The following is a 25,212-nucleotide window of genomic DNA, read 5'->3' on the forward strand; positions in this document are numbered from 1 at the left end:
TCAAACATTTGACCGCACTAGCTGTGTTCAGGGTTCAAGACCATAACATTTCTATGATCTTAACATCTTCTGTGATGGAGTATTGGCTTGCTTAAGTCAACACTCAGGCTGTCTCGCCACAGTCCCCTTTAGTGGTTGTTTTCTTGTCCTGTGAGGCTGTCACTCCTAAATATTGAAAGGCTAAAAAAACAGTGATTGCCATTGTTTGCTATCACAGCAAATGGAACTGAAGAGCAGATGACAATCCTTGGCTCAAGATCAACAAACTCTCGGGTTCTGAATCTTTAAACCTCACGTAACAGCAAACACTGTTAGAATTTAATGGCAGTACTTTTGCCAAGGTGAGCTTCTTTTGCTTGTCCTTAGTATGAGGCCTGATTTGGATAGTCACACAGCACAGGCCCCGTCACACTTAATATGGTATTGTCTGAGATAGTCCCTGAGCTGAGGTGGCAGCGGCAGGCTGTCTATGCCTTGATAGGTGGTGCAGCTGCAGATCACTGCTCTGCACAGGTGCTGGAGGGAGAAAGGGAAGTTCCTTGGCAGAGGTCTGGAAAGGAGTGGCTCAAAGAAGAGGCAGGTGGCTGGGTCGCTGTAGTGCCTGAGCAGTCCCGTCACACTTGGATCACGGTACATACACGGGTCACGCACATCAAAGCTGAAACGCTTGCCGTTTTGTTCAATACGTGCATGCAGGGAACGGCTGTAGCGCCGAAAGCTCACTGAGAAGAGAAATTCGTCCTGGGCAGAGTCCCGGAGCAGAAACGTGCCCTCGGGCTGGCCCTCCAGCAGCTCCTCTGCCTCAAAGCGATTCAGCACGCCCCAGTAGCATGGGTTGTTGTTGATCTGTAGGAGATCTGGGACCAGGATGTAGTCAGTGTGTCCACAGCTACCTTCTTCACCCCCGTGAGCACAAGAAGGGTCCCAGTCCTCCAGACTGGTGCTTCCAGGCCCAGGGGAGCAGCAGATGTCCTCCCACGAGATGGGGGTTTGTGGTGGAGACGTAGAGGATGAGACACTAGGTTTGAGGGGAGCCTCCATGTCCTTGAGGGCGCTTGGGTGGGTAGCATGATTTTTAATTAGGTGCCAACATCGAGCCAGTTCAGACTTGGGTGAGAATGGGCACTTATCCTGCATGAGCTCTGACACATGGATCCTGCGTTTGGACCAGAAAAGCACCGAAAAGGGTCGCGAGGAGCCCGATGAATGGTGGTGGTGGTGATGGTGGTGGTGATGGTGAGAGCGCAGAGGGAAGCACTGGCCAACAGCATCCTGAAACTTCTGCCGCAGAGAGCGCCGCGACAAGGCCTTCCGACACATCACATCGATATCTCCAGACGTCAGCGTGTCCCCTAGAGCGCTGCAGCTACATTTCCTCTCTCTGCGCCTCCTCGAGCAGGATGATGACCGCACACCCAACTCCTCCGTCCCGTCCGTCTCCATGCCTCCAGGGCTCGACCCATTGCGAGAGCTCCGGGAGCGTTTCTTCCCCTTCCAAATGTAACTGTCTGCGCTCCAGCTGCGGAAGCCACTTTTGGGCCGAGTGTCCGAGCCCCAGGGCTTCTTCTCTGACATGCCTGCTTCCACCTCTCAGTCTGTGACAAATGCAAAAACAGAAGACTCTGTGACAACTGTACTATGTGTTAGGTTTAAAATATGCCAGAATATGAATATGAGCATTTAAAAGGTGTCTTTGTTTATCTAAAAAAAAAGGTTTCTTATGATATAGGGGTGAATAAGTTAATGGGCTATGACAGAAATCAATGTAAAGCTCTATTATCTAACTGGCACCATTAGAAGTGCTTTGTGACTAACACAGAACCCTTCGAGAACTTTCTGTAATCTAGGCTGCTGTGGACTCCCACTGCTTGTTCCTATACAGATCATCATCTCCAGTGGCAATAAATCTAATTAAGGCTTCAGAAACATCCTGCAGACAAGAGCGGACTTGTTCACACAAAGCTGAAGACTTTTCAAGCTTCATTTAGAAATAATTCAAGAGCAAAGTCACTTCGAGAGGTGTTAGTTTAATACCTAACATTTCTATTTGCATCAGTTTGCAAACATCATCACTGACAATCCGACTATGATCTAATTAAAGGCAACAGATTGTATACAGCAGGAGATTTAACATCAGACTGGTAATCGCTCTTTGTTGCTATTACCTCTTTGAAGATTAATGCATGAGATTATCTTACCTTCCTAACAGTGTCAGAAATAGAGCTCCACATCCATGTTATGACCACTTATCCACTGCACACTGGTGTCCATGCACGAGACCAGCCTGCAGCCTTTCTTTACCTCTAACAACCGACAGACTGCTCTACTTCCTATATAATTATGATGCCAAGTCCCTGAGGGGGCAGCAGTTTCCTCTCCGCCCTGGACGGGTCTGAATGAATGAGAAGAGGTGGAGTGGGGTCGAGCCAGCAGAATGGTTGGGGGTAGTGTGGTAAGGAGAGGGCGGTCTCAGATTGAGACTGAAACATCCTCCTTTCTGTCTTACATCCCTTCTTACATGTCCATTGATAAATTCCATCTCCCAAAAAGATCAAAGATAACCACAGCAGTGAGTATTTTTTGGTCCATACACAAAAGATATATATTATCCGTGCTCATAATTTTTTCTTTTTGTTGCTTTGAGTTGCTTTAACCTGACCAGGACCACAGCTTAACCTAAAAGATCAAAGCGCATTTCATGAAAAGCTTTAAGTCTGTCTGTGGAGGAGGTTATGCCTCAGATTTACAGGCAGTCTGTATGCCTGATTAATGATTCAGCTCTGTGGAGGAAACAAGGAAGCATTTTAAAAAGCTTTACTTATTGATTGACTAACCTTTGAGTTTCCCAGTTAAAACTTCCAGAAAGTGCTGCTGAAAGGACTCATCTGTCAGCATGATGTCATGTGTACAGTGTACGAGTTGGAACATGCCTCTGGCTCTGCATGACATTTTGGAAGATCTATAATTCATGAAACAAACAGACTACATCTATCAAACAAATAATATTACTCCCAGTGGTTTAATGTGTGTGTGTGTGTGTGTGTGTGTGTGTGTGTGTGTGTGTGTGTGTGTGTGTGTGTGTGTGTGTGTGTGTGTGTGTGAGTGAGTTTCTGTGTGCCCTTTCTGCTCAAAGAGATAAAGGATAGTCATCAATAAATCCCTGACATCTCAGATAATGTAGTGACACTCGACTTCCTCTTAACTGAATATTTAATGCTTTTCACATTATCACACAGCTGAACAGGGTAATAACACCATGTGTTGTGGTCAACAACCGGATCAATTTATTTCACTCAAAACTTCGTAAAAGAATTAAAATGAAACATCTGAACTTTACAAAGATGACAAAACCTTAGTAAGGTACTTACACTCTTTAAAAAGTGTCATGAGCTAGGCTGGGAATCCATGGCCGGAGTAAAAGCCAGCAGCAAACTCCAGGTTGAAAAGGAAGCTAATGTGGACAAGCAAAAAACTGCAGTTCACTAGAGACTGGCAGCAAAAGAGGGTCAGTAGACTCCCATATAAATATGCTGAACATAACAGCACTTAAAATCGTATTTAACTCATTTTTATCATGCCTAAAGTTCAATTCAACTCAATTTTATTTACATAGTAACAAATTTATAACAACAGTCGCCTCAGGGTACTTGATACTGTAAAATATATATTGTAAGATGCTACAACAACAGAGGGAAAACCTCAACAATCTGGCAAACCTCCTATGAGCAAGCACTTGGCAAGAGTGGAAAGGAAAAACTTCCTTTTAACAGGAAGAAACCTCCAGCAGAACCAGGCTCAGGGAGGCACAGCCATATGCTGCAACCACAGACAAAAGACAAGGCAGAGATTAATAATAATTAATTATTAAATGTGTTGTATAAACAGTTTGGACTATGACGTTGTGAAAGCTGCTGTCCTGCGTGCATACGAGCTTGTGCCAGAGGCTTATAGGCAAAAATTTAGGAATGTGAAAAAATCTGCCACCCAGACTTATGTGGAGTTTGCCAGAGAAAAGAAAACTCTGTTTGATAAATGGTGTCACGCTACAAAAGTAAAAACCTTAGATGACTTGCGTGAGTTGGTGTTGTTAGAAGAGTTCAAAGGTCAACTCCCAGAAAAAATGGTAACCTATTTAAACGAACAGAAGGTTACAACCCTTGCCGCTGCTGCTGTACAGGCTGATGAGTTTGTGTTGACACACAAAGGGGTGTTTTCATCTCCTGTTCACAGCCCACAGACCTCAGTTAGCCCAAAAATCTGGTCTCCAAAGAGCACCCGTCGTACCACCACCTCATCCACTGAAAATAGAGAGTGTTATTATTGCCATGAGCAGGGACACCTCATTGCTGCTTGTCCCATTCTCAAAAAAAAGGAACAGACCAGGAAGGGTAAATCTCCTTCCCCAATAAACCTTCTACAGACCAAACCTCATGCCTTAGAAGATGTGACTGTAATTCAAAGTGATAAAGTAGATGAAGAGTTCAAGCCCTTGGTGTCAAAAGGTTTTGTCTCATTGATGGGAGAAGAAAAGAGGGTTCCTGTTAATATTTTGTGGGACACTGGTGCAAAACAGTCGCTCATTCGTGAGGGTGTCTTACCGTTCTCAGCTCAATCCTATTGTGGTGCCGATGTGTTAGCGTGGGGAGTTAGAATGTGTGTAATGCGTGTGCCTTTGCACTTTGTGCAGCTCTCGTCTCAGTTTGTGTCGGGTGAGGTTAAACTTGGTGTGCGACCCCAGGCATTGACATCATCCGTGGAAACGATCTAGCTGGCTGCAAAGTTTTTCCGTTGCCTGAGGTAGTCGAAACACCACTTGCAGACACTAGTGGTTTTGATCTTGCCGCACCGAACTCTGTTCCTTTGTTTCCTGTGTTTGCTGTGACCCGTGCGCAGGCACGCAAACATGGAGACTTGGTGGATCTTAGCGACTCTTTCCTAAGTGATTCAGTTCCAACAAGCGCGCCACCCGAATGTGAAAGTACCCCTGTTTCAGTAGAGCTTCAGCCTGATGAGGAAGCTATGACACTCTCAGTAGATAAAGACAAGCTCATAGAAGCCCAGAAAAATGATGAAAGCTTGTCATCCTGTTGGGCTTATGTGAAGGAACCTAAGTGTAGGAAATCTGCGTCTTACCTCATTGAGGATGGGGTGCTGATGCGCTACTGGACTCCCAGTTCTGGCTGCACACATGAGGGAGTGCAGCAAATTGTTGTTCCGCAGTCATTCCGTTCCCAGGTCCTAAGCTTGGCACATGACCACATCATGTCCGGTCACTTGGGAATCACAAAAACATACAACCGTGCCCTCCGTTACTTCTTCTGGCCTGGTCTCAAATCTGATGTAGTAAAATTCTGCCGCTCGTGCCATACATGTCAGCTTGCCGGTAAACCAAATCAGGTGATTCCGGCAGCTCCTTTAAAACTCATCCCAGTCGTTGGGGAACCATTTGAGCATGTTATTGGTGATTGTGTTGGTCCTCTTCCAAAAACAAAGTCCGGAAACCAATACCTCTTCACCATGATGTGTACTGCCACCCGTTATCCTGAGGCCATTCCGTTGCGCTCATTAAAAACCTGTGGGATTGTGAAAGTACTTGTTAAGTTCTTTTCTACCTTTGGACTGCCTAAACGCATCCAAACAGATCAGGGCACAAATTTTATGTCTAAAATCTTTGCCCAGGTCATGACAGAGCTCGGTGTCACCCATCACACTTCCAGCGCGTATCACCCGGAGAGTCAGGGTGCATTAGAAAGGTTCCACCAAACTCTGAAAAACATGCTTCGCAAATTTTGCACTGAGTCAGGCCGTGAGTGGGATGAGGGGTTGCCACTACTGTTGTTCGCCGTCAGGGAGACATGCCAGGAGTCTTTGGGGTTCAGTCCAGCTGATTTAGTTTTTGGCCACACTGTGCGTGGTCCGCTACGTCTTTTGAAAGAGGAATTTCTCTCAGATAGGCATCGTCCAAGAGAAAACATTCTGGACTATGTTGGTTCGTTTAGAGAGAGGCTGCATAATGCCTGTAATTTTGCTCGTGACGCGCTAGCAAAGGCTCAGGTCAGAATGAAAACCCATTTTGATAGAAAGTCTGTAGCACGGACGTTCCAGTCAGGTGATCGCGTGTTGGTTTTCTTGCCTGTCATTGGTTCTCCCCTGCAGGCAAAGTTTTCCGGTCCGTATGTCATTGAGCGTAAACTGAGTGAAACCGATTACGTCGTGTTAACCCCTGATCGTAAGAAGAAAAGTCGCGTCTGTCACATCAACATGCTGAAGGAGTATGTTGGTCATGAACGCTCTGGTCCGTCGCCTGCTGTGTCACCTATTGTGTCAGTGTCCGTCTCTCAACCCTTATATAGTCCCTGCGATGATGGGTTGGATGACAGGCACAGCTCTGTTTCCGGTGCACGTCTGAGGAACTCTGAAATTTTGGCTGACTTGGATGTCTATTTAGCACATCTGTCTGATCCTGCCAAATCTGATGTCCGTGAGCTCATTAACAATTACCCAACTCTTTTTGGTGATATCCCCACTCAAACGCACGTGCTAAGTCATGATATTGACGTGGGTGATCACAAACCAATAAAGCAACATGCCTACAGAGTAAATCCCACTAAGCGTGCCATAATGCAGCAAGAAGTCCAGTATCTTCTTGACCATGGTTTTGCCCTTCCCAGTAATAGTTCTTGGAGCTCACCATCATTGCTCGTTCCAAAACCCGATCAAACCTCCCGTTTCTGTAATGATTACCGAAAGGTAAATGCTGCTACAAAACCAGACTCTTTTCCACTCCCACGCATGGATGACCTGGTCGATCGTGTGGGCTCGGCAAACTTTATGACCAAACTTGACCTCCTAAAAGGATACTGGCAAGTCCCATTAACCAAACGCGCATCAGAAATCAGTGCCTTTGTTACACCCGATCATTTTTTGCAATACACCGTCATGCCGTTCGGGTTAAGAAATGCTCCCGCCACATTCCAACAACTGATGAACACTGTGTTACATGGAGTCATAAACTGCGAAGTGTATCTGGATGATATAGTGGCCTATTCATCCACCTGCACTGAACACCTCAAAACTCTCAGTGAAATATTTGACCGTTTGCGTGATGCCTCTCTGACACTAAACTTGGCTAAATGTGAGTTTGGAAAGGCTGTTGTAACCTACCTAGGGAAACAAGTAGGACAGGGTCAAGTCCTCCCTGTTGCTGTGAAAGTGCAGGCAATATTAAACTTCCCAGCTCCGTAGACGTGTCGGGAGCTGTGGCGTTTTCTAGGCATGGCAGGTTATTATCGTGGGTTCTGCAAAAACTTCTCCGAGGTAGTAGCCCCATTAACCAGTCTTGCCAGTCCAAAATCACCATTTGTGTGGTCAGAGACATGTCAGTTTGCTTTCGAAGCTGCCAAAGCTCTCCTTTGCAGTGCTCCTGTGCTGGCCGCCCCTGATTTCGCACGTCCGTTCAAGCTTGAGGTGGACGCCAGTGCTTTGGGGGCTGGTGCAGTACTTTTGCAGGAGGATGGAAATGGCATTGACCATCCCGTCTGTTTCTTTTCCAAAAAATTCCTAAAACACCAATTGCATTACAGCACGAATGAAAAGGAAGCCTTAGCCTTATTGCTAGCCTTGCAGCACTTTGAAGTGTACCTTGGGTCCAGTCCCCTTCCAACCGTCGTTTTCTCTGACCACAACCCTCTCCAGTTCCTAACTCGGATGCAGAACAGCAACCAGCGCCTTATGCGCTGGTCCTTACTCCTCCAGGACTTCAACATTGAAATCCGGTACAAAAAGGGCTTAGAAAACGTCATGGCTGATGCCCTCTCTAGGTCATGAATCAAACATTTCATTTGGGGTTAAATGTTTGATTTTTGGGTGGGGGGAAATGTTATGATCCAATGTTGTCAGTGTTTTGTTTTATGCGTGACTCCTCCCACCAGAGGATGGCTGTGGGGTTTTTCCCTTTCTCTCTTAGGAGGTGGACACAGGAGAGGTAAGTGACGGAGGAGAGGTAAGTGACAGACAAGGTAAGCGACTCATGTTGTAACTGACGTCAGACGCCGGAGATTTTGGCGGAAAATTAAAGCAAATGGTAGTTTAGATTCGAACAAATTCCTTTAAGCTTCAGTATTACCAAATACACTTATCAATTGTCTTATAACTAACAATATTTGTCTAAATCATCTCCAACACCCTGGAGAACAACGGGGAGAGTTTAGAGGCTCTCCAAGATTACATTGATCAGTGCTTTCAGGATCTCGTGATGAAGAAGGCCCAGAGTGCAGCTTCCCCGGCCAAACCTGAGACGCCATCGTCGAAAAGACTTCGCCCGGCAGATTCCCCCGGCACAACATCGCCAGCCGGCAAAGATATTGCCGACATACTGGAGTCAATCGACAAGCGATTATCCAGTTTCGACGCAAGGCTGTCCTTGGTGGAGATTCTTCACCGGGAATTTAAATCCTTGCGAGAATCCCTGGAGTTCAGCCAGCAGCAAGTGGAAACGCTCGCTACTGAAAATGCCACGCTAAGGGAGTCGGTGAAATGTCTCACAGAAAATGTTACCCAGCTCAATAGAGAAAATAAAAAAATAAAAGAAACAGTTATTGATCTACAAGCTCGTAGCATGCGTGATAATCTAGTATTTTCTGGTATTCCAGAAGCCGCTGGAGAGGACGCGGAAACCACGGTAAAAAGCTTCACAAAACCCACCTGAAGCTGCCGGAGGACACGGTGAAGAACATCGTCTTTGATAGGGTGCATCGCCTCGGCCCCATTCGGGCTGCGGCCGGGAGACCACGTCCTATCGTGGCCAAATTCGGCCACTACAAACAAAAGGAACATGTGAAAAGCCGCGGCAGGGAATTAAAAGGAACAGACTTCAGCGTGAACGATCAGTTCCCCAAAGAGATCCTGGAACGACGCAGGGTCCTCTTCCCAATCCGACGCGGCTTCATCCAGAAGGGCTCCCGCGCTGTCATCGCTGTGGACCGGCTGTACGTGGACGGACAGCTCCACCGCGACCCCGACATCACTCCGTGGCTGTATTAACTTCACACCAGATAAGAATCCGCTACACCCTTTCCCCACCCACTCACACTAACTTGCATTAACATCTGTTTAACTTACCAGTATCAAATCGCATCTTAGGTGTGATATCATAGCAGAATTAACACCGTCACTCTCCGTCAATGGTTTGATTGGAATGTTTCCGGGGTTTTTTTCCTTTCTTCTCGTTTTTTCTTCTCTCCTTTTCCCCCTCTTGTTTTTATGCTGCTCATCCTTGTCCTTGCTTTCTTTCTTTCTTTTTTCTTTCTTTCACTGCTTCGATCACCTGCTTCCACACTCATCCACAAACAACATCCCTTATTTCGACACATATGCACAGCACGATCACACACAGTCATGCGCTCAACGGCAGCACATTTACATCAGTCAGACAGCGCACACAGTCGTATCGGATACACACACTTAAGTCAAGCGTACTGATATTAGTAAATATGCACACACATAGTCAGACTCAGGGAGCATCTCGCCACACACTTTTTCTCTCTCTCCCTCTCTTTATTTATGAACAAGTGATGTACTCTCTCCACCTGTCTAAGCGACACACACAGCGCACACCCCTAGTTATACACAGACATCTATGGGTGCACTAAGATTCGTTACATGGAATGTAAATGGAGCTGGCTCCAGAGAAAAGAGGTTAAAAATATTTAACCAACTCAAAAAACTACAGGCAGATGTTGTGCTTTTACAAGAGACCCACAGACCTCTTAGAGGTTCAAATGAACTTAAAACACCTGAGTTTCCTAATGTGTTCTCAGCTTGTTATAATTCTAGACAAAGGGGAGTAGCAATTTTAATCCATAAAAAAATTAATTTCACAGTACTCGATACAGTTATAGATCCAGAGGGCAGATTCTTAATCATTAAACTATCTATACTTGATAAAAAGCTATGTATTGTAAGTGTATATGGTCCAAATGTTGATGATCCCTCATTCTTTCACGGTTTTTTCAGTGCACTCTCTGAACACTTAGATGGCACACTAGTTCTTGGAGGCGACCTCAACCTTGGACTAAATGAAGAAATGGATAGGCTCAACACAACAGGAACTCAGCGTAATTGGCAGTCCACAAATATAATCAAACAGTATATGAGCGACTTTGGTCTTTGCGATGCATGGCGCTCCCTTCACCCCACCAGTAAGGAATATACTTTTTTCTCACATGTTCATCACTCCTACTCTCGTCTGGATTATTTTTTGGTCAGCAGCTCACTGCTGAGTGACATTTCAGACACTGAGATTCACCCTATAGCTGTCAGCGATCATGCTCCTATATCTTTAACACTAATGCACAAGAATAATACTACGCCAAGTAAAAACTGGAGATTTAATACATCACTGCTTAAAGATGAAGACTTTATTAAATATTTTAAAAAAGAGTGGACTTCATATTTAGACTTTAATGACACTCCTGGAACATCAGCTTCTGTTTTATGGGAAGCAGGGAAAGCTGTGATGAGAGGTAAAATAATTTCTTTCTCATCACATAAAAAGAAAAAAGAAAACAAAAATATTCAGGAATTAGAAAAAAACATCAAATCACTAGAAGAAGGCTACGTGTCCCACCAAGATCAGGAAACACTGAACAAAATACGCAAAACAAAACTAGAATTAAATGAGATAATTGATAAAAAAACAAAATTCTTAGTACAAAGCTTACAAAATTATGAACATAGTAATAAATCCGGTCAATTTCTAGCAAACCAGCTAAAAATAAATAAAGAAAAAACAACTATATGTGCTGTTCAAGATTCATCTGGGAACACAGTATATGACCCGAAACAAATAAACAACATTTTCAGGGATTTCTATAAAACGTTGTATTCACCACAAATAAACCCATCTAAAAAGGAAATTGATCAATTTTTAGACAACATAACTCTCCCAAAATTATTAGACTCTCAAGCAATGGCACTGGATTCGCCACTGACATCAGGTGAACTCCAGGAAGCCCTGATAAATATGCCCAATAATAAGGCTCCAGGCCCAGACGGCTTTCCTGCAGAATTCTACAAAGAATTCTGGACGATTCTAGCACCAGTTTTTTACAGAACGTTGTTGGAAATCAAAGAAAATGGCAGACTTCCATCAAATATGAATTCTGCAAACATTAATCTCCTGCTAAAACCAGGCAAAGACCCTGTATATCCCTCAAACTATCGTCCAATATCCCTTATAAATGTAGACCTCAAAATAATATGCAAAGCTCTCTCGAAGAGACTAGAGAAAATAACCCCCCTCTTAATTCATCCTGACCAAACTGGTTTCATAAAAGGTAGGCACTCATCAACTAATACACGTAGATTACTTAATCTGATAGACTACTCATACAGTAAAAACCTTGAAACTACAATATTTTCTTTACATGCAGAAAAAGCGTTTGACAGAGTTAACTGGAAATTTCTATTTGCAACTTTACACAAATTTGGTTTTGGATCTTCTTTCATCAACTGGTTAAAAATATTATATAATTCCCCAACAGCTTGTGTCAGAACAAATGACCAAACATCCTCCAGCTTCTGTCTCCTGAGGGGCACCAGACAGGGATGCCCACTCTCCCCTTCACTGTTTGCAATTTTTATTGAACCACTAGCAGCAGCAATTAGACAGAATTCAGTAATTAAGGGCATAAAATGCAAGAACGTGGAACATAAAATCAGCCTTTATGCGGATGATGTGTTACTCTTTCTCCAAAATTCACAAACCAATATCTCTGGGGTGATTGAACTGATAAACTCTTTTGCAAGAATATCAGATTACTCAATTAACTGGTCAAAATCTACAGTCCTTCCGATTAATTGCTCCTTTAATAATTCCTCTTCTACTCCACTGCAATCGGGAAATATAAAATATTTAGGTATTAATGTTTCTCCCAAGCTTGCAGATTTAACTAAATTAAACCATATCCCACTTTTAAAGAAAGTAGAAGGTGATCTGGCTAGGTGGAAATGTCTACCCATATCACTCATGGGAAGGGTTGCCGCTATAAAAATGATGGTATTACCAAAAATAAATTATTTATTCTCAATGATCCCAACTAAACCGCCACAAGATTGGTTCAGATCTCTAGATTCATATATGTCCAAATTCCTTTGGAAAAATAAGCCCCCACGTATAAGCTTAAAAACACTACAAAAGACCAAGGATAAAGGAGGATTAGAACTACCTAACTTTCAGCACTACTTCTTAGCCAACAGGCTTCAGTTTATCTCAGGATGGTTAAAACATACCCTCGTAGATGAACCTTGGCTAGATGTAGAACAAGCACTTTGCAATAATCTAGAGATTTCAGATCTACCATTTATCAGCTCAAACATCCAACGACATGAATGCTTCAAAAGCGTCAACATTAGCTCCTCTCTGACAGCATGGTGGGAGTTTCTAAAAATGACAGAGTCCTCATTCATCCCATGCAAACATACACCTATCTGGAACAACCCTGACATATTACAAAACAATAATATGATAAACTTTTCAGATTGGAGTGGTAAAGGAATCAAATACTTAGAACATATATTAGAAGGAACAGAATTTATTTCATTTGACAGACTAGTTACACAATATGGGATCAACAAGAAAAGATTTTTAGAATATCAACAAATTAAATCCATAGTAAAAAAGAGATTTAAACCAGGTCAAGTTGAACTACAAACACCACCAAGTGTGGTTCAATTTCTTGCTCTTAAAACCCCCAAATTACTTTCCAGAATATACAGAATGCTTTGTAAAACAGATGAATCAATATCACTTCCTATTGCAAAATGGGAAGCGGATTTATCAGTTAACTTAGACCAAAACTTCTGGTCTCAGATTTGCTTAAAAACCTTTAATGTAATTAGAAATCCCAGTCTTCAATTAATTCAATACAAAATACTACATAGAGTGCACTATACAGGTCATCGGATGTTCAAAATGGGCTTTACGTCTACCGACAACTGCTCACACTGCCAAACCAATTCACCGGACAATTATATCCACGCTCTTTGGTTCTGTCCACCAGTTCAGAAGTTTTGGCGCGAGATATGTGAAGACTTATCAAAGTGTCTGAAATGTAACATTCCAACTTCTCCTTTAGTGTGTTTGTTGGGCAGCTTAGATAATGTCACTACGGAAAAGAATATAGCCCATATGGTTTTCACTGCCCTATGCATAGCCAAGAAAACAGTCCTCATGAACTGGAAAAATAAAAATAATTTTAATTCTAACCAATATAGAAATTATCTATTAGATTACATTAGTCTTGATACAGCCTCTGCCACCACATCAGATCAATTGCTCTGGGCTCCTTTGATCAGCTCCATCACCTAGTGGGGGTGGGGGGTCATAGTTTGGTCCCACCTTCACTGTTGTGATTGGTGTGGGGGTAGGGACAGGCTTAGGGCGTCGGGGGGTTCCCCAGGAGCATCTTCCTTGGGGGGCTCAACCCGGGGTAGCGGTCATGGCCAATTAGGGGCTCTGTCGGCTCTTAGGTGACGGTTTCCTCGTGGCTGCGTGCAGCGGGGCTAGGGGAGGGTCTGTGCTGACGGACGTGGGTTACTGACCTGGTAGCCTGGCTGCCCCTGGGTGTGAGGTTCTGGGGGTGCTCCGTCTCTGGGCTGGGGCCCTGGCCGGGCCTCAGGGGTTTGGGTCCTGGTTGGTGTGTTGCCGGGGTTGTGGGCGGGTGGGTGTATGGGGCCCCAGCCCTGGCGCAGGGTGCCGCCGGTGCATCGAGCCACCTGGGGGGCTCTTCAACTGGTGGGGGAGGATGTCACATCTTGCAGGAGCTTTCCTCTCCTCAGGAATTCTCTCTGCAGGAGGGGGAGATACAGGAGAGGTGGAGGAAGATCTCAGCCTGGGCGTCTATTGTCTTGTGTAGTCTGGAAGATGAGTGGATGATGGGGTGGGTGCAGTTTTCTCTGTGGTGGGGTCGGGTGGACTGTCCCGGGCTCTGTAGGGCCAGGCGGCGCTGCTGCACTGGGCCCCGGTTCGGATGGGCCTGGGCCAGTATGGGGGTGCCTACTGGGGTCAGCGGGGGAGCTGGCCCCAGGGAGGGGTCACTTGCCCCTCCCTTCCTTCCCTCCCCATCTCCAGCTGCCTCCCTCTTCCCGCTCCACCACAATCACCCACACATGCAGGGCCTTGGGGTAGGGGTGTGTCACCAGGGTGCAGAGGAGGCATCCCCCCCCTCTGTCCCCTTCTGGCTGCCTGTGCCTCAATTTTATCCCATGACTTAGACATTCACATTACTCACACTCTCATTACACATACATATAGGATCTTGGGGGTGGGCACGCTACACGGAATCCAAATTACCATCAGGGTGTACACCTCACCCCTGGCGTCGTTGCCCACCTCTCAATTTTAAATACACGTAGACATTGAGGGCTAGCAGGAGGGGCTATGCGCTTACCTGCTGCTCTGGCAGGTAGCTCCATGCCCTCCTGGGTTTTAAATGCACCTTAGAACACACATACATCAACACTACATATGAGCGGGCGGAGGGAGGTTTGGAGTCTTCTCACACCCCCGTTCTCTGCGGCCTGCTGGAGCGGGGGGGCTAGGAGGAGGAGTTGGCCGTCCGACTGGGGTCTGGAATGTGGGGCCTCCCTGCTGCTGCGGAGTCGGGGCGGTCTGCTTCTCTCCACCGCAGGGAAAAGGGTAACACCACCTGGGTCTGGGTGCAGTTTCCCCCTCCAGGGGCAAGGGTACCTAGACCCGGTTCTTAGAGTACGCTTGGGGAGTGTGATTGTGTGTACAGTGTCTCTTTATGTCTGTCTCCATGTTGGTTGAGTGTGGAGTAATTGCATATGAGAGCATGAGGGTGGGAGGGGATGTTTGTATCTGTGTGTGCCTGTATGTCTGTGTCTATATGTCAGGTTGGGTATCAGACGCCACCTCTCTGGGGACATCTCAGGTCCTCCAAGGTTTGGAGGCCTATCTCCCCCCACCACTTCCCCTGCCGGTGGCGGACGCCCCCAGACATCGGTGCGTTGGTGGTTCTTTGTGTCCGGGGGTGGGCGTCCAGATACACACCGGCTCACTCCTTGGCGGCTGCTTATCGAGGCCTGAAGCCTGGGGCTCGCTCGGGCCACTTCGGAGGTGGGGTGCCCTCGGCCTCTCGGCCCGGGGCTCGGTCACTCAGGCGCAGCCGGCTGCCGGCGGAGCTCACGGGCACGTCACTGCAACCCCCCCTGGCCTCTGCTCCGCGGCTGCTGAGTGACCCCTCATCTGGGACTCTCCTCAGCTCTTTCTGGGACAGTGGCGCGGCTGCCCCTCTGTTGGTCTTCCTTGGTCTCTTGTGTTCTGGGGGCCTCTGGATGTCTGGAGTTTTGATCTCCTCCACACCTGCTTCATGCCCTGGAGGACGGGGCAGTGGCCCCCCACACCCTCTAGCAGATCATTACATGAAGGAACCTTTTAAAAAAAATCAAGCGCGTCCATGTCCACAGGTGTACACACGGGTGATCACACACACAAACTACACCCTTTTTGGCTCCTACCTCAAAGCACACTGTGCGCTGTCAATCTTACGTGCTGCACAACAATTTTTAACATTTAATATTTCTGCCATATTCCCATATATCATTGTGATGTTGTTTATTCTATTACTCTTGTTTTCTTCTGCTTGTTTTCTTTTTTCTTTCTCAACAGGTGATCCAGGTGGTCAATATGTATTTTTTTTTTTTTGTCTGCTTATTCTGTTGGTTTTTGTTTTTTTTCCCTTTTTCCCCGTCCTTCTTCCCAGCTGTTTTTCTTTCCCTCTTTCTTTCTCCCCTTTCTTTCCCCCAGTAAAGTCTGTCCCGCATACAACAAGTAAAAATAAAATAAACAATTAAAGGTGAATCAAATAGACCATTACGGCAAGGCTGGGATGGTCCATTTGGTAAAGTAAATCCGTTGGGCATCTTTCTTCGCCTTTAGACAATAATTCTAATGGCAAAAGATCCAAACGGGACAGGCAAAAAAAAAAAAAAAAAAAAAAAGGAGGTGGACACCTGGGCGTGCCTGCTGAGTAGCTGGGTGGAGTCTCTTCCTGTCCTGGGTTTGGATAATTGATTGATCACCTCAGTATTTAACTACCAGATGACAGCCACCTGGCCCCCCTCTCTCCTAACCTCCACCATCCAACAAAGAACCTGTGTTTTTGATTCGTTGCTGTGTAGAGTGTCTTTGCCAAATTGATTTGCAAGTATAACCTTGTGTGTGTGTCTGGCGTTAGTACCTCAATTTTGTAAATAGCTGTAAATAGTTTTGTCAAGTAGTAATTGTGTATTTTGTTCACCTTGTATATATTCTTCACTGCAGCAGCCTAGTAGGCGTGAGAAGCCATTTTTGTTGATTGAGTTTTCTCCTGTTTTTCATTTAGGAAGTTAGGTAAGTGAATTGTCTTTTGTTTGGTTTTCATTTGTATAGGAAAGCATAGGGACCATTAGGGAGTTTTGTTTGTTGTTTTTGGCACTGCTCACTGCTGAAGCAAATAAATGGCTGCTTAGCACTTTAAAAGATACTACTGCTTGTGTTCTTGCTTTGGTGGAGCGGGAGTGGGCCAATTTCTTGTTGCGTTCAATACACACCTAGACAAAGAACGTAACAACACAGTGAGTGAAAAATTTGAGTGAAAAAGAAAGCCTTAGTGCTTTGTGGGAAACCCCCAGCAGCCTAGCATATTGCAGTGTAACTAAGGGAGCCTATCCCAGCTCTCTTAGGGCCAGTCTGTCGCAGGGCATATTCAAACCTAATACATTTTGGGGATTCCTAAAACCACTGAAAGTTCTTTCTCAGTTTTGTGATGCCTACTTTACAATTTTACGCAGGGCCATATCAGGTTTCACCCCTCAGTTGATAAATAATTGGTAATTTCACAAAAAGAAATTGGGGGGATGCTCTCACTTGTACTTTGACCATATTTACTGTTCTTTGACCCCTTTGTGCTGCTCTTATATCTCCCTTCATTCTGTAATTTTATAAAGTGTGTCAGTGGGGTGTGGTGCAGAGTTTTGTGAAGGAAGTGCCTCGAGCAGTGGATGAAATCTAGTCTGCCCATTAACTTGCTGCAGCCAAGACTCGACCAGGGGCTCATATCAGTCCACATTATAGAGGCATCGATCCCTGGAGTCGGAGCATTTATGAATAATTGATGCAGCTTTGAATGAATGGAGAAGTTACTGTCCTTGTATATGTTTTATGTGAAGGCTATAACAGACATTTGTTCACTGCCATTTGTTCAGTAATGGGGGAGGAACTGTTAGGTATGTTATAGCCTGAGTTACCTTGTTTCAACCTAGTCTTGGAAGCATATACAATATGTAGTTGCATGTTCTGTGAAGTGAAATAATAGACTTTTGATTAGTTTATATTTTTAAAGTCTCCACTGAGACTGAAAAGGTCTTGACACAGACGCATACATTTTATGGGTGAATTTGACATTTATAACAAATATAAATCTGCTCAGCAGATGGAATGGTAATTTAAGCTGAAGTGAAATAAGAAATTGCGTTAATAGGATCGAGATCATAGTTAATGCAGGTTTAAGTCCAACAGCTAATCAAGGCACAGATGGATGGATGGAAATTGAGACTATAGCTCTAGATATCCAAAAAGTTGCTTTGCCCTAGACTTTTCTGCAGTCAATCTTTTTTCAGACCCCATGGGAATGGCCTACTTTATTGTAGATTTAAAATGAAATTGATATAACTGCTAATTTAGCCCATCACTTTATAGTTAAAGCCATGACCACAAAATTACAGTTCAAGAAACTTAAAGAAGTTCAGTCGCTTTCTTTCCAAGCTCCTGCAAATAGACTAAACACATTTTTAGAAAATGTAGTAATTAAATTAAAACTGCAAGATTTCAATTCACTGTGGCGTAGCGTGTAGTTTTATGCTGGTCCACCGCCTTTCTCTATGATCATCCTCAAGCCATGAGGCAAGATCTTGCATGGACTTCCAGTCCGAGGGTGAATTATGTTCCATTTCCAAATAATTGTACCAACAATTGTCATCTTCTCACTAAGGTTCTTGCTGACAGCCTTGTAACCCATTGCAACCTTGTGCAGCTCTACAATCTTGTCCCTGATGTCCTTTGACAACTGTTCGGTCTTGACCATAGTGGTGAAGAGGCTGGAATGGAAGAAACTGATTCTGTGGACATGTGTACTTAATAACATGAGTTGAAACCTGGAGTATCTATAATTGTTTGACTCATGGTCAACCAAAAGATGCCCAGGTCCTGTGGCTGCAAACTAAGCCCATATCATCACTGCTCCATCAGTGCTTGATGTTAGTGTGGGGTGTTTGTTTTGATATGGTGTGCTTAGCTGTCCTAAGGACATTGTTCCAAAAGTCTTGCAGGTTTTATTTAGTTGCTTTTTTAGTTGGCACTTTGCAAACAAGCCATGCTCTGTTTAGATTTTGTCTTTACAACACTTCCATACAACCCATACTAGTTCAGTGTTTTTCCTACTTTTATTGTTATAAACTTTAATATTTCACTATCATGTTAAAGTTTATAAGAAGAATATGAATTTTCATGAGGGTTGTAGAACCTGAGATGTCGCTCTTGGGATTTTGCAGTTTTTCTGAGCATTGTATGGTCTGGTCTGACCTCATGTTGAATTTGATGAAATGCCCACTTCTAGGAAGATCGTTGTATTGTGTCAATATATACCTTTATTCCTCTGGACCAGCAAAGTGCCCAAACTTCTGCTTTGATAGAGATGGTAACATTTGATGGCAAGGCTGCTACTAACCCTACTCTTTTTAACACATCGAGGTAATTTAAAAGACAAACTTCCTCTCCACGCTGACAAATCTTAGACTCTTATGTTCTTGAGTATATTTAGTTATTAAAACTTTAAATGTTATTTCTTCCACTCTGATACTGCTGTATTTCCTTTTTTAGTAGTTCTTTCACATATTAAAGTGCAGATTTAGGTGTATGATATACACAGTGCTTTGTAGCTATTAAGATGCAGACAGGCTTGGATATTCATCTCCTAGACATGTGAGCCACAGTATCGACTTTCCTCCAGGGAGATTTATTTATGCCTACCGCCGCTCTGTTTCCCGCAAGTAAGGTGCACACAGAGAGGTTTCTCTTCTATGTCATATTAGAAAGCGCGTAACATAAGCTAGGCCGGTCATTGGACTTAGTGACTCAGTGTATATACATACACAGATACTGATATAGTCCATACCCTATACTGTTCATGTGCAGTATGCAAATCGCTAATTAAATACCACAGATGAGCTAGAAAAAGAACTCTGACCACTATATCCACAGTGAAAAAGTATCTTATAATCAGTAAACGTGAAAAAAACCCCATCAAAGATACTTTTCTACAGGCAGACATCACTGGAGCTATGAGAATATAGTGGTGGTAGAGTGTAGCAAGATTTCTTTGGTGTCCCTTGATGGGAGAATGGTCAGAGCTTCCTGTATGTTGAGAACCTTTTCACATCATCAGCAGGTGTCTCGCTTTTTTCACTTTAACCTGTATGGTTTGCTTAAGCGGGGTAGCAAAGGGCAGTCTGCCTTCATCTACAGAAGGTTTCCATCTGTGAGCTCTCTTCAACCACAGCCATCTTGAGCTGGTCTCAGCTACCAAGGCTGTTTCCATGATGGCTTTCTTTAGGTGCTTCAGTTCCAAAGGAAGTGGTGCATAGATGTTGCAGGGAAACCTCTTCCAAAAATCATTAACATGCTGCTTATCTTAAAATATGCAAGTATAAAAGGGTGGCTCTGATTCAGAAAGTGGAGAGAAACAGTTTGGTGGGTCATTCTCTATAACCTCCAGTTGAATGAGACAGCAGGATGTAAGTTAACACTGTTTTACACTCCACTGGCCCATTATGTAATGACGTCCTGACAGGACATTGTAGCAGTGATCAATATTAAGAGGATGAAGAGGATGGGAATCCAACTAGATAACCTAATTACTTGTTATTACTGCCACATGCATCTAAATCCTGAGCATACAAGAAAGCACATGGCATATGGAATAAGATTCATTGATCAGCAGCCTCGACAGCATAGCTGATACTGTTTTCACTCTGTGACTATGTCTGTGTGTGTCATCATGGCAAAATGTGATCGCTGAGAAATCCACCGTAAAGGGCATACCTAGTGTAGTTTGAAGACGGACATGGCTAAACCCAGGAGCACTAAGTAGAAACAGTCAGATGCAGGGAGAGTGAGCACCGGCAGCACTAGTGTAAGAGTGGCTCAGTTTCACAGGCAGCCCATCTTCGTTTGTAGTTCACAGAATTCACCCTCGCTGTGAATTCATAGCATTTTATGGAAATCTTCAAAACTGAATGACAGGTGTTTTGTGCCAATTGGGTATACCTGTCTCATTCATTGCATGGTGAACTTACTTGTCTTGACTGTTACACGCATTGCTGCATTCTCCCTTGGTGTCATCATTGTGTGATGGAGTTTATCAGTTGATAAATGTCATCAGTAACAGGCTTTAAAGTGAAATGCCAAAAATTTGAGAGTCCTTCTTTTGATAAGTTTTTTATTCTTCACAAAACCACACAGCAAAGACTCCAAACTGGCCCACAGGAGGACTTGTGGGCCATGTGGAGGGCAGCATAAATGTTATAATTTTTGGACTGTATTTTCATAGATTTTATAGCTTTTTCTCCTGATAAAGACCTCCACATGTCCATTGTCATATAATGTGAAGTAGAGGGAGATTGAAGTGTCTCCCTCCAACCATCACACCTGAGGGGATAAAAGAACTTGACACCCAACCCTTTAAAAAAAAAAAAAGATCAGAGTGCTAGAAAAGAGCTTTTCCCTATCTGCTAGTAAGTAGATCATCTTTATTCTTAATCAAAACTAAGTCAAAAATACAAGTCTGAGTAGTAAAAACATATATTCTAATGTCTAGATTTCGCATGTGTAGACATGATCCATCCTCGACCTTTTTATTCATGTCTGAGTTTGACAAGATAAGAACTGTGTTGCCAACCCATCCTTATACTTTTGAACAAGAAAAATAAGGTTGAATGTTGTAAGGGTTAAAGGCAATATTATGAATCATGTGTGAATTTTCTGATAGTTAACTGTGTTCAGTACTGATCAGAACATAATCAGTAAACATATAGATGTTTGAGTTCGGCTGAAATGATGAATGAAAATAAAAGTAAGAAAATAAAATAAAGAACTTAGAGCCAGATGGAAGCCTGTGAGACAATGGCCTTGAGAGATATGAGAGCGAGACCAAAAATTGGAAGTTTACTATACTTGTGGGGACCAAAATCCCGGTCTGAAGGCATTTTTGAAACTCAAAATGTGGTTTTAGTGTCAGGGTTACAATTAAGTTATGGTTAAGTTTAGGGTAAGGGTCAGGGTTAGGCATTATGTCAATGAGATGTCCCCACAAGGTAAAGTAAAAAGTAAAAATATTCTTGCTTATTGTCATTGTTAGAAGTAATTACTGAATTTTGTGAAACACTTCTGCTTTTTTTCTGTGTCAGTCCATTATGCAGTTGCAGGAAGAATAACTTCCTTCCTACAATCAATACAGTGTCACACAGTGTCCAGCCGCTAAACAAAAACAAACAATGTATCACTTTATTGATCTAAGGAAGGAAGTTCTTCCTTTGAAGAAGGGGGGGGTCAGAGATCAGAAGACAAGTTCAGCTTAGGAAAATCTTGTTGACGCTTATAATGTGTGTTGATTAATTATTGTATGCACTTTAGTTCAAAATGTCATCCTTGTCCATTTTCTCCAAATATTGTCATTGTGTAGACTTTCTTCATCTTATTTTGTTTATCTATGTCCAAAAGGAGCCATCTGTATTGTGGGGAGTTCTCTTTAAAATTGGCTCAAAACGACCAGAGTTCTCAAAGGAAATGTGAAATACAAGTCCAATAAAAAACTTACCAACGAACAAAGCTGTTAGCTGATAAACTTATAACTTATTATAACAGCCACCACACTGACCTACTGGTCTACAGGAAGTGGACTCATTCAACCAATAGCAGTACTTTACAGTCTTTACAATCCTTCATAATTATACAAACAGGCCACCATTAGAAGGTGAAGCAACGGTGTTACTTTGTGGTTATGGCTGTGTGTCATTGAGTATTTGTTAACTGTGAATTGTTAACTGTGGATTTAGTTATCTGAAGCAAGGGTATAATCATACCCATAGATCTGCCATCCTGATTGATTGTCCTGAAATTTAACTGACTTGATGATCAAGTGTTCCCTTCATTTTTTGAGCAATGTATTTACAAAGAATGCACTCCAGAAACAAAAAACGACAGAAAGAATATAAATAAAAACATAAATAATAAAATCTTAAATACCCAATATGTTATTTATGTTATATGTAATATTTGAGATGAGAGAAGAAATGTTATTTTATAAGTGTGGAGTGGGGGCAACAGAGAACACCTAGACTTAGATTTGAATTAGGATATTATGTCCTCCTATTTTGGATGTATTTACTTTTCCCTCTCTTCAAACAGCATGGAAGTGTAACTCCATCAGTCCCACCCTCCAGCATCGTTGTTAGAAAGTGACGAACTGACCACCAGGGAAATCTTTGACAGCCTTTCTGTCTCTGCAGCTTATCAGACGGCTCACATCCTGCCTGTCTCCTGACCTCTAATGCATGGAGGAGAGATCAGGGGAGGGGATCATTTGGAATAGCTTGTATGTCTTTTCCTAGTTGTGTAAACATTTGCAAACCTCACTAAAAATCAATAACAGAGAGGAGAAATTCCAGTAACTCAGTCTGTGCACACAGCTTATCTTACAGTGGAAGTTTGATCCACGGTGATACAAACATGAAGAGCTATGAAACACAGTGTGAGTGAACATAGTCGTCCCTCAATGAGGGTTTAAATTTAGCTGTTGAACAGTTCTGTGTGAAAAGAATCTTCTCAGCTTAACCCTCGTATAGCTCACCTAATCAATAATATTCCCGTTACGAGTGAATCGAATGTGCCTGGAGTCACTTGAACTGACAAATCTACAGAATTTTTGCTTGCAGCAGCACTTTATTATTTGATGTCTACAAAGCTTTCTGCCTTGCATTTTCCTCTCCTAGCTCAGACACCTACCTCTACCTTATGGAAGTTTTGTCAGCCAAAATCAGTAAACTAAGTAAACAAAGACCTGATGAGCCCAATTTCTCAAAATTTTGCTGGGGAGAATAATCCCTGCGGGGGCTGGGATGGGTTTGCTATTCATGTTGACAGTACCAATTATTTATTGGTATATTGGCTACAGAAAATTAAGAAGAAGAAAACACCCTGGGTCTGCAACAGTGGGGGTGCAAGATGACTTACAGACAGACAACAGACAACTACTAGACCTTGGAGCAGTGATAACAATGATTCAAGCTTTCAGTGCAGCAAGCAATGGAGCATCATTGGCACAAGATGCAAAGCTGTGTTTGTGGCTAGAAAAAGACAATCTTCTTGGCCAGGAAGAAGTGTCTAAGAGAATGTAACGATGGGCCTTGAGGGGCCACTACTTCTTTAGAGGTAGGGCAATTCAGTCAGGGGAAGAGTGGCAAGAAAACTATCACCTACAGGGAAACACAACCACAATCAGCCCAGAGTCCATCCAGCCACAGCCAGCATTAGAGAAGAAGAAAGCCCCAAATCTGGAGGCCCAAGTCCTGCCAGAAAAAAAGTACCAGCCATCATTACAGGTACCTGGTACCTGTAATGATGGCTGGTACTTGGTACTTGGTACTTGGTTCTCCCACAAGATCAGAAGAGAGATGTTGAAATAAAACTGGAGAAGATGAGAGAGATTATTTTCAGCTGTGTGCCACAGAGGTATGGGCTGAGGAGCAAAATCCCAAGGGCACAAAAGGCTCCTTTAGCCCAGCTCAAATTCTGCAGCCAACAAAAAATCAAAAAAAAGGAGAAGTTGGAGGAATTTTTGGAAGAATACCACAGAAGCGAAATAGAAAGTATTTGAGTCATTGCAGGGGGATATCAAGCAGTACAGTGCAATGCTGCAAGGGGTAGAACATGTGAGGAATCAAAATATGATCCCTTCAAGTTTATGAAAAACCTTTTTACAAGGAAAAAACAGACACCCTTTGATACACGCAAATTACTATCCCAGCCGACATATTACCCAGAACCAAAGGACGAAAGGAACCAAAGGATGGAAACATGGAAACCCCCACGTGGAGTGGTGTTAGAGACACAGTCAAGCCCACAAGACCTGCATCAACCACAGGTCCATAACAATTACATACAAGTCACATGAAAAACACATTCAGCTTCCTGAAGTACCTCTGGGAGCTAGGGGGAAAAGAAACCTATACCAAGACATGGCAAAGTGCAGCTGGGATACTGATTCCCAAGTAAAATAAAGCTCCTCTACCATCAACCAGTTCTGCCAGATCAGTCTCATAACCATAAAAGGGAAGTAACCCTTCAGCTCTGTAGCCTGAAGGCTTTGGCCCACTCAGGGCATGCTGACAGGGATTATAACATCTAGTTTTATTTATAAATTAAACTTACAAACAACAACATCCAAGCTTTAATTTAAGGGCTAAGTTCATATTAATTGAAAGACAGTTTTGGGAAACACTAGTACAGCCTTATAGCATCTACTAACATTTATATGTGGGATAAAGTTGAATAAAAGGCTTATTGAAAAGATCTAGGTATTTCTATAAGTAATAGTGCAATATAACACCCTAATTAAAAGTCATGGGTCTCTCATTTAATAAGCAGTCAGATTTCTCAAATATTAACAAACTGCTTTACAAGTCGGAGGCTGCATTGATGCACTATGAATGAAATTTGGTTATGTTGCCTATTTGCAGAAAGTTTCATTTTACAAGGTAAAAAGGCAACACATGTAGAAGAGGATAAACACAAGCTAAAAGGATTTTTCATAACAAGGAAGTCCACAAGTTCCCTTTTATAGCTCGGTTATGGTGCAAAACAGTAATAAAAGATTAATTCCCTACTTATATAACGAATAATTTATAACTTTTTGAAAAGGGGTGGTTTAATAGAGACTTGTCCTCCTGAAATATCAAAGTTTAAAACCAAAAATTCAGCACATTTCAGAGATTTTGCAGTACATGACTGGAGTTTTCTCCATTATCTATTATTCATTATATTAAAATTTGTATTTGATCTCTCTCGCTTTCTTTGCATTAAAAGAGGAAGTGAGG

At 43.2% G+C, this 25,212-nt stretch overlaps 1 protein-coding gene across 1 annotated transcript; it reads right to left on the reverse strand.

Moving 5' to 3' along the window:
* Positions 1–387: 387 nt before the first annotated feature.
* Positions 388–1,575, reverse strand: socs4 (suppressor of cytokine signaling 4). The gene has a single exon (XM_063480336.1). It carries the CDS (start codon positions 1,573–1,575, stop codon positions 388–390), a length of 1,188 nt encoding a protein of 395 aa, XP_063336406.1.
* Between the last annotated feature and the right edge of the window lie 23,637 nt (positions 1,576–25,212).

Source organism: Pelmatolapia mariae, linkage group LG1, assembly GCF_036321145.2.
Source record: "Pelmatolapia mariae isolate MD_Pm_ZW linkage group LG1, Pm_UMD_F_2, whole genome shotgun sequence".
In the NCBI taxonomy this organism is placed as follows: Eukaryota; Metazoa; Chordata; class Actinopteri; order Cichliformes; family Cichlidae; genus Pelmatolapia; species Pelmatolapia mariae.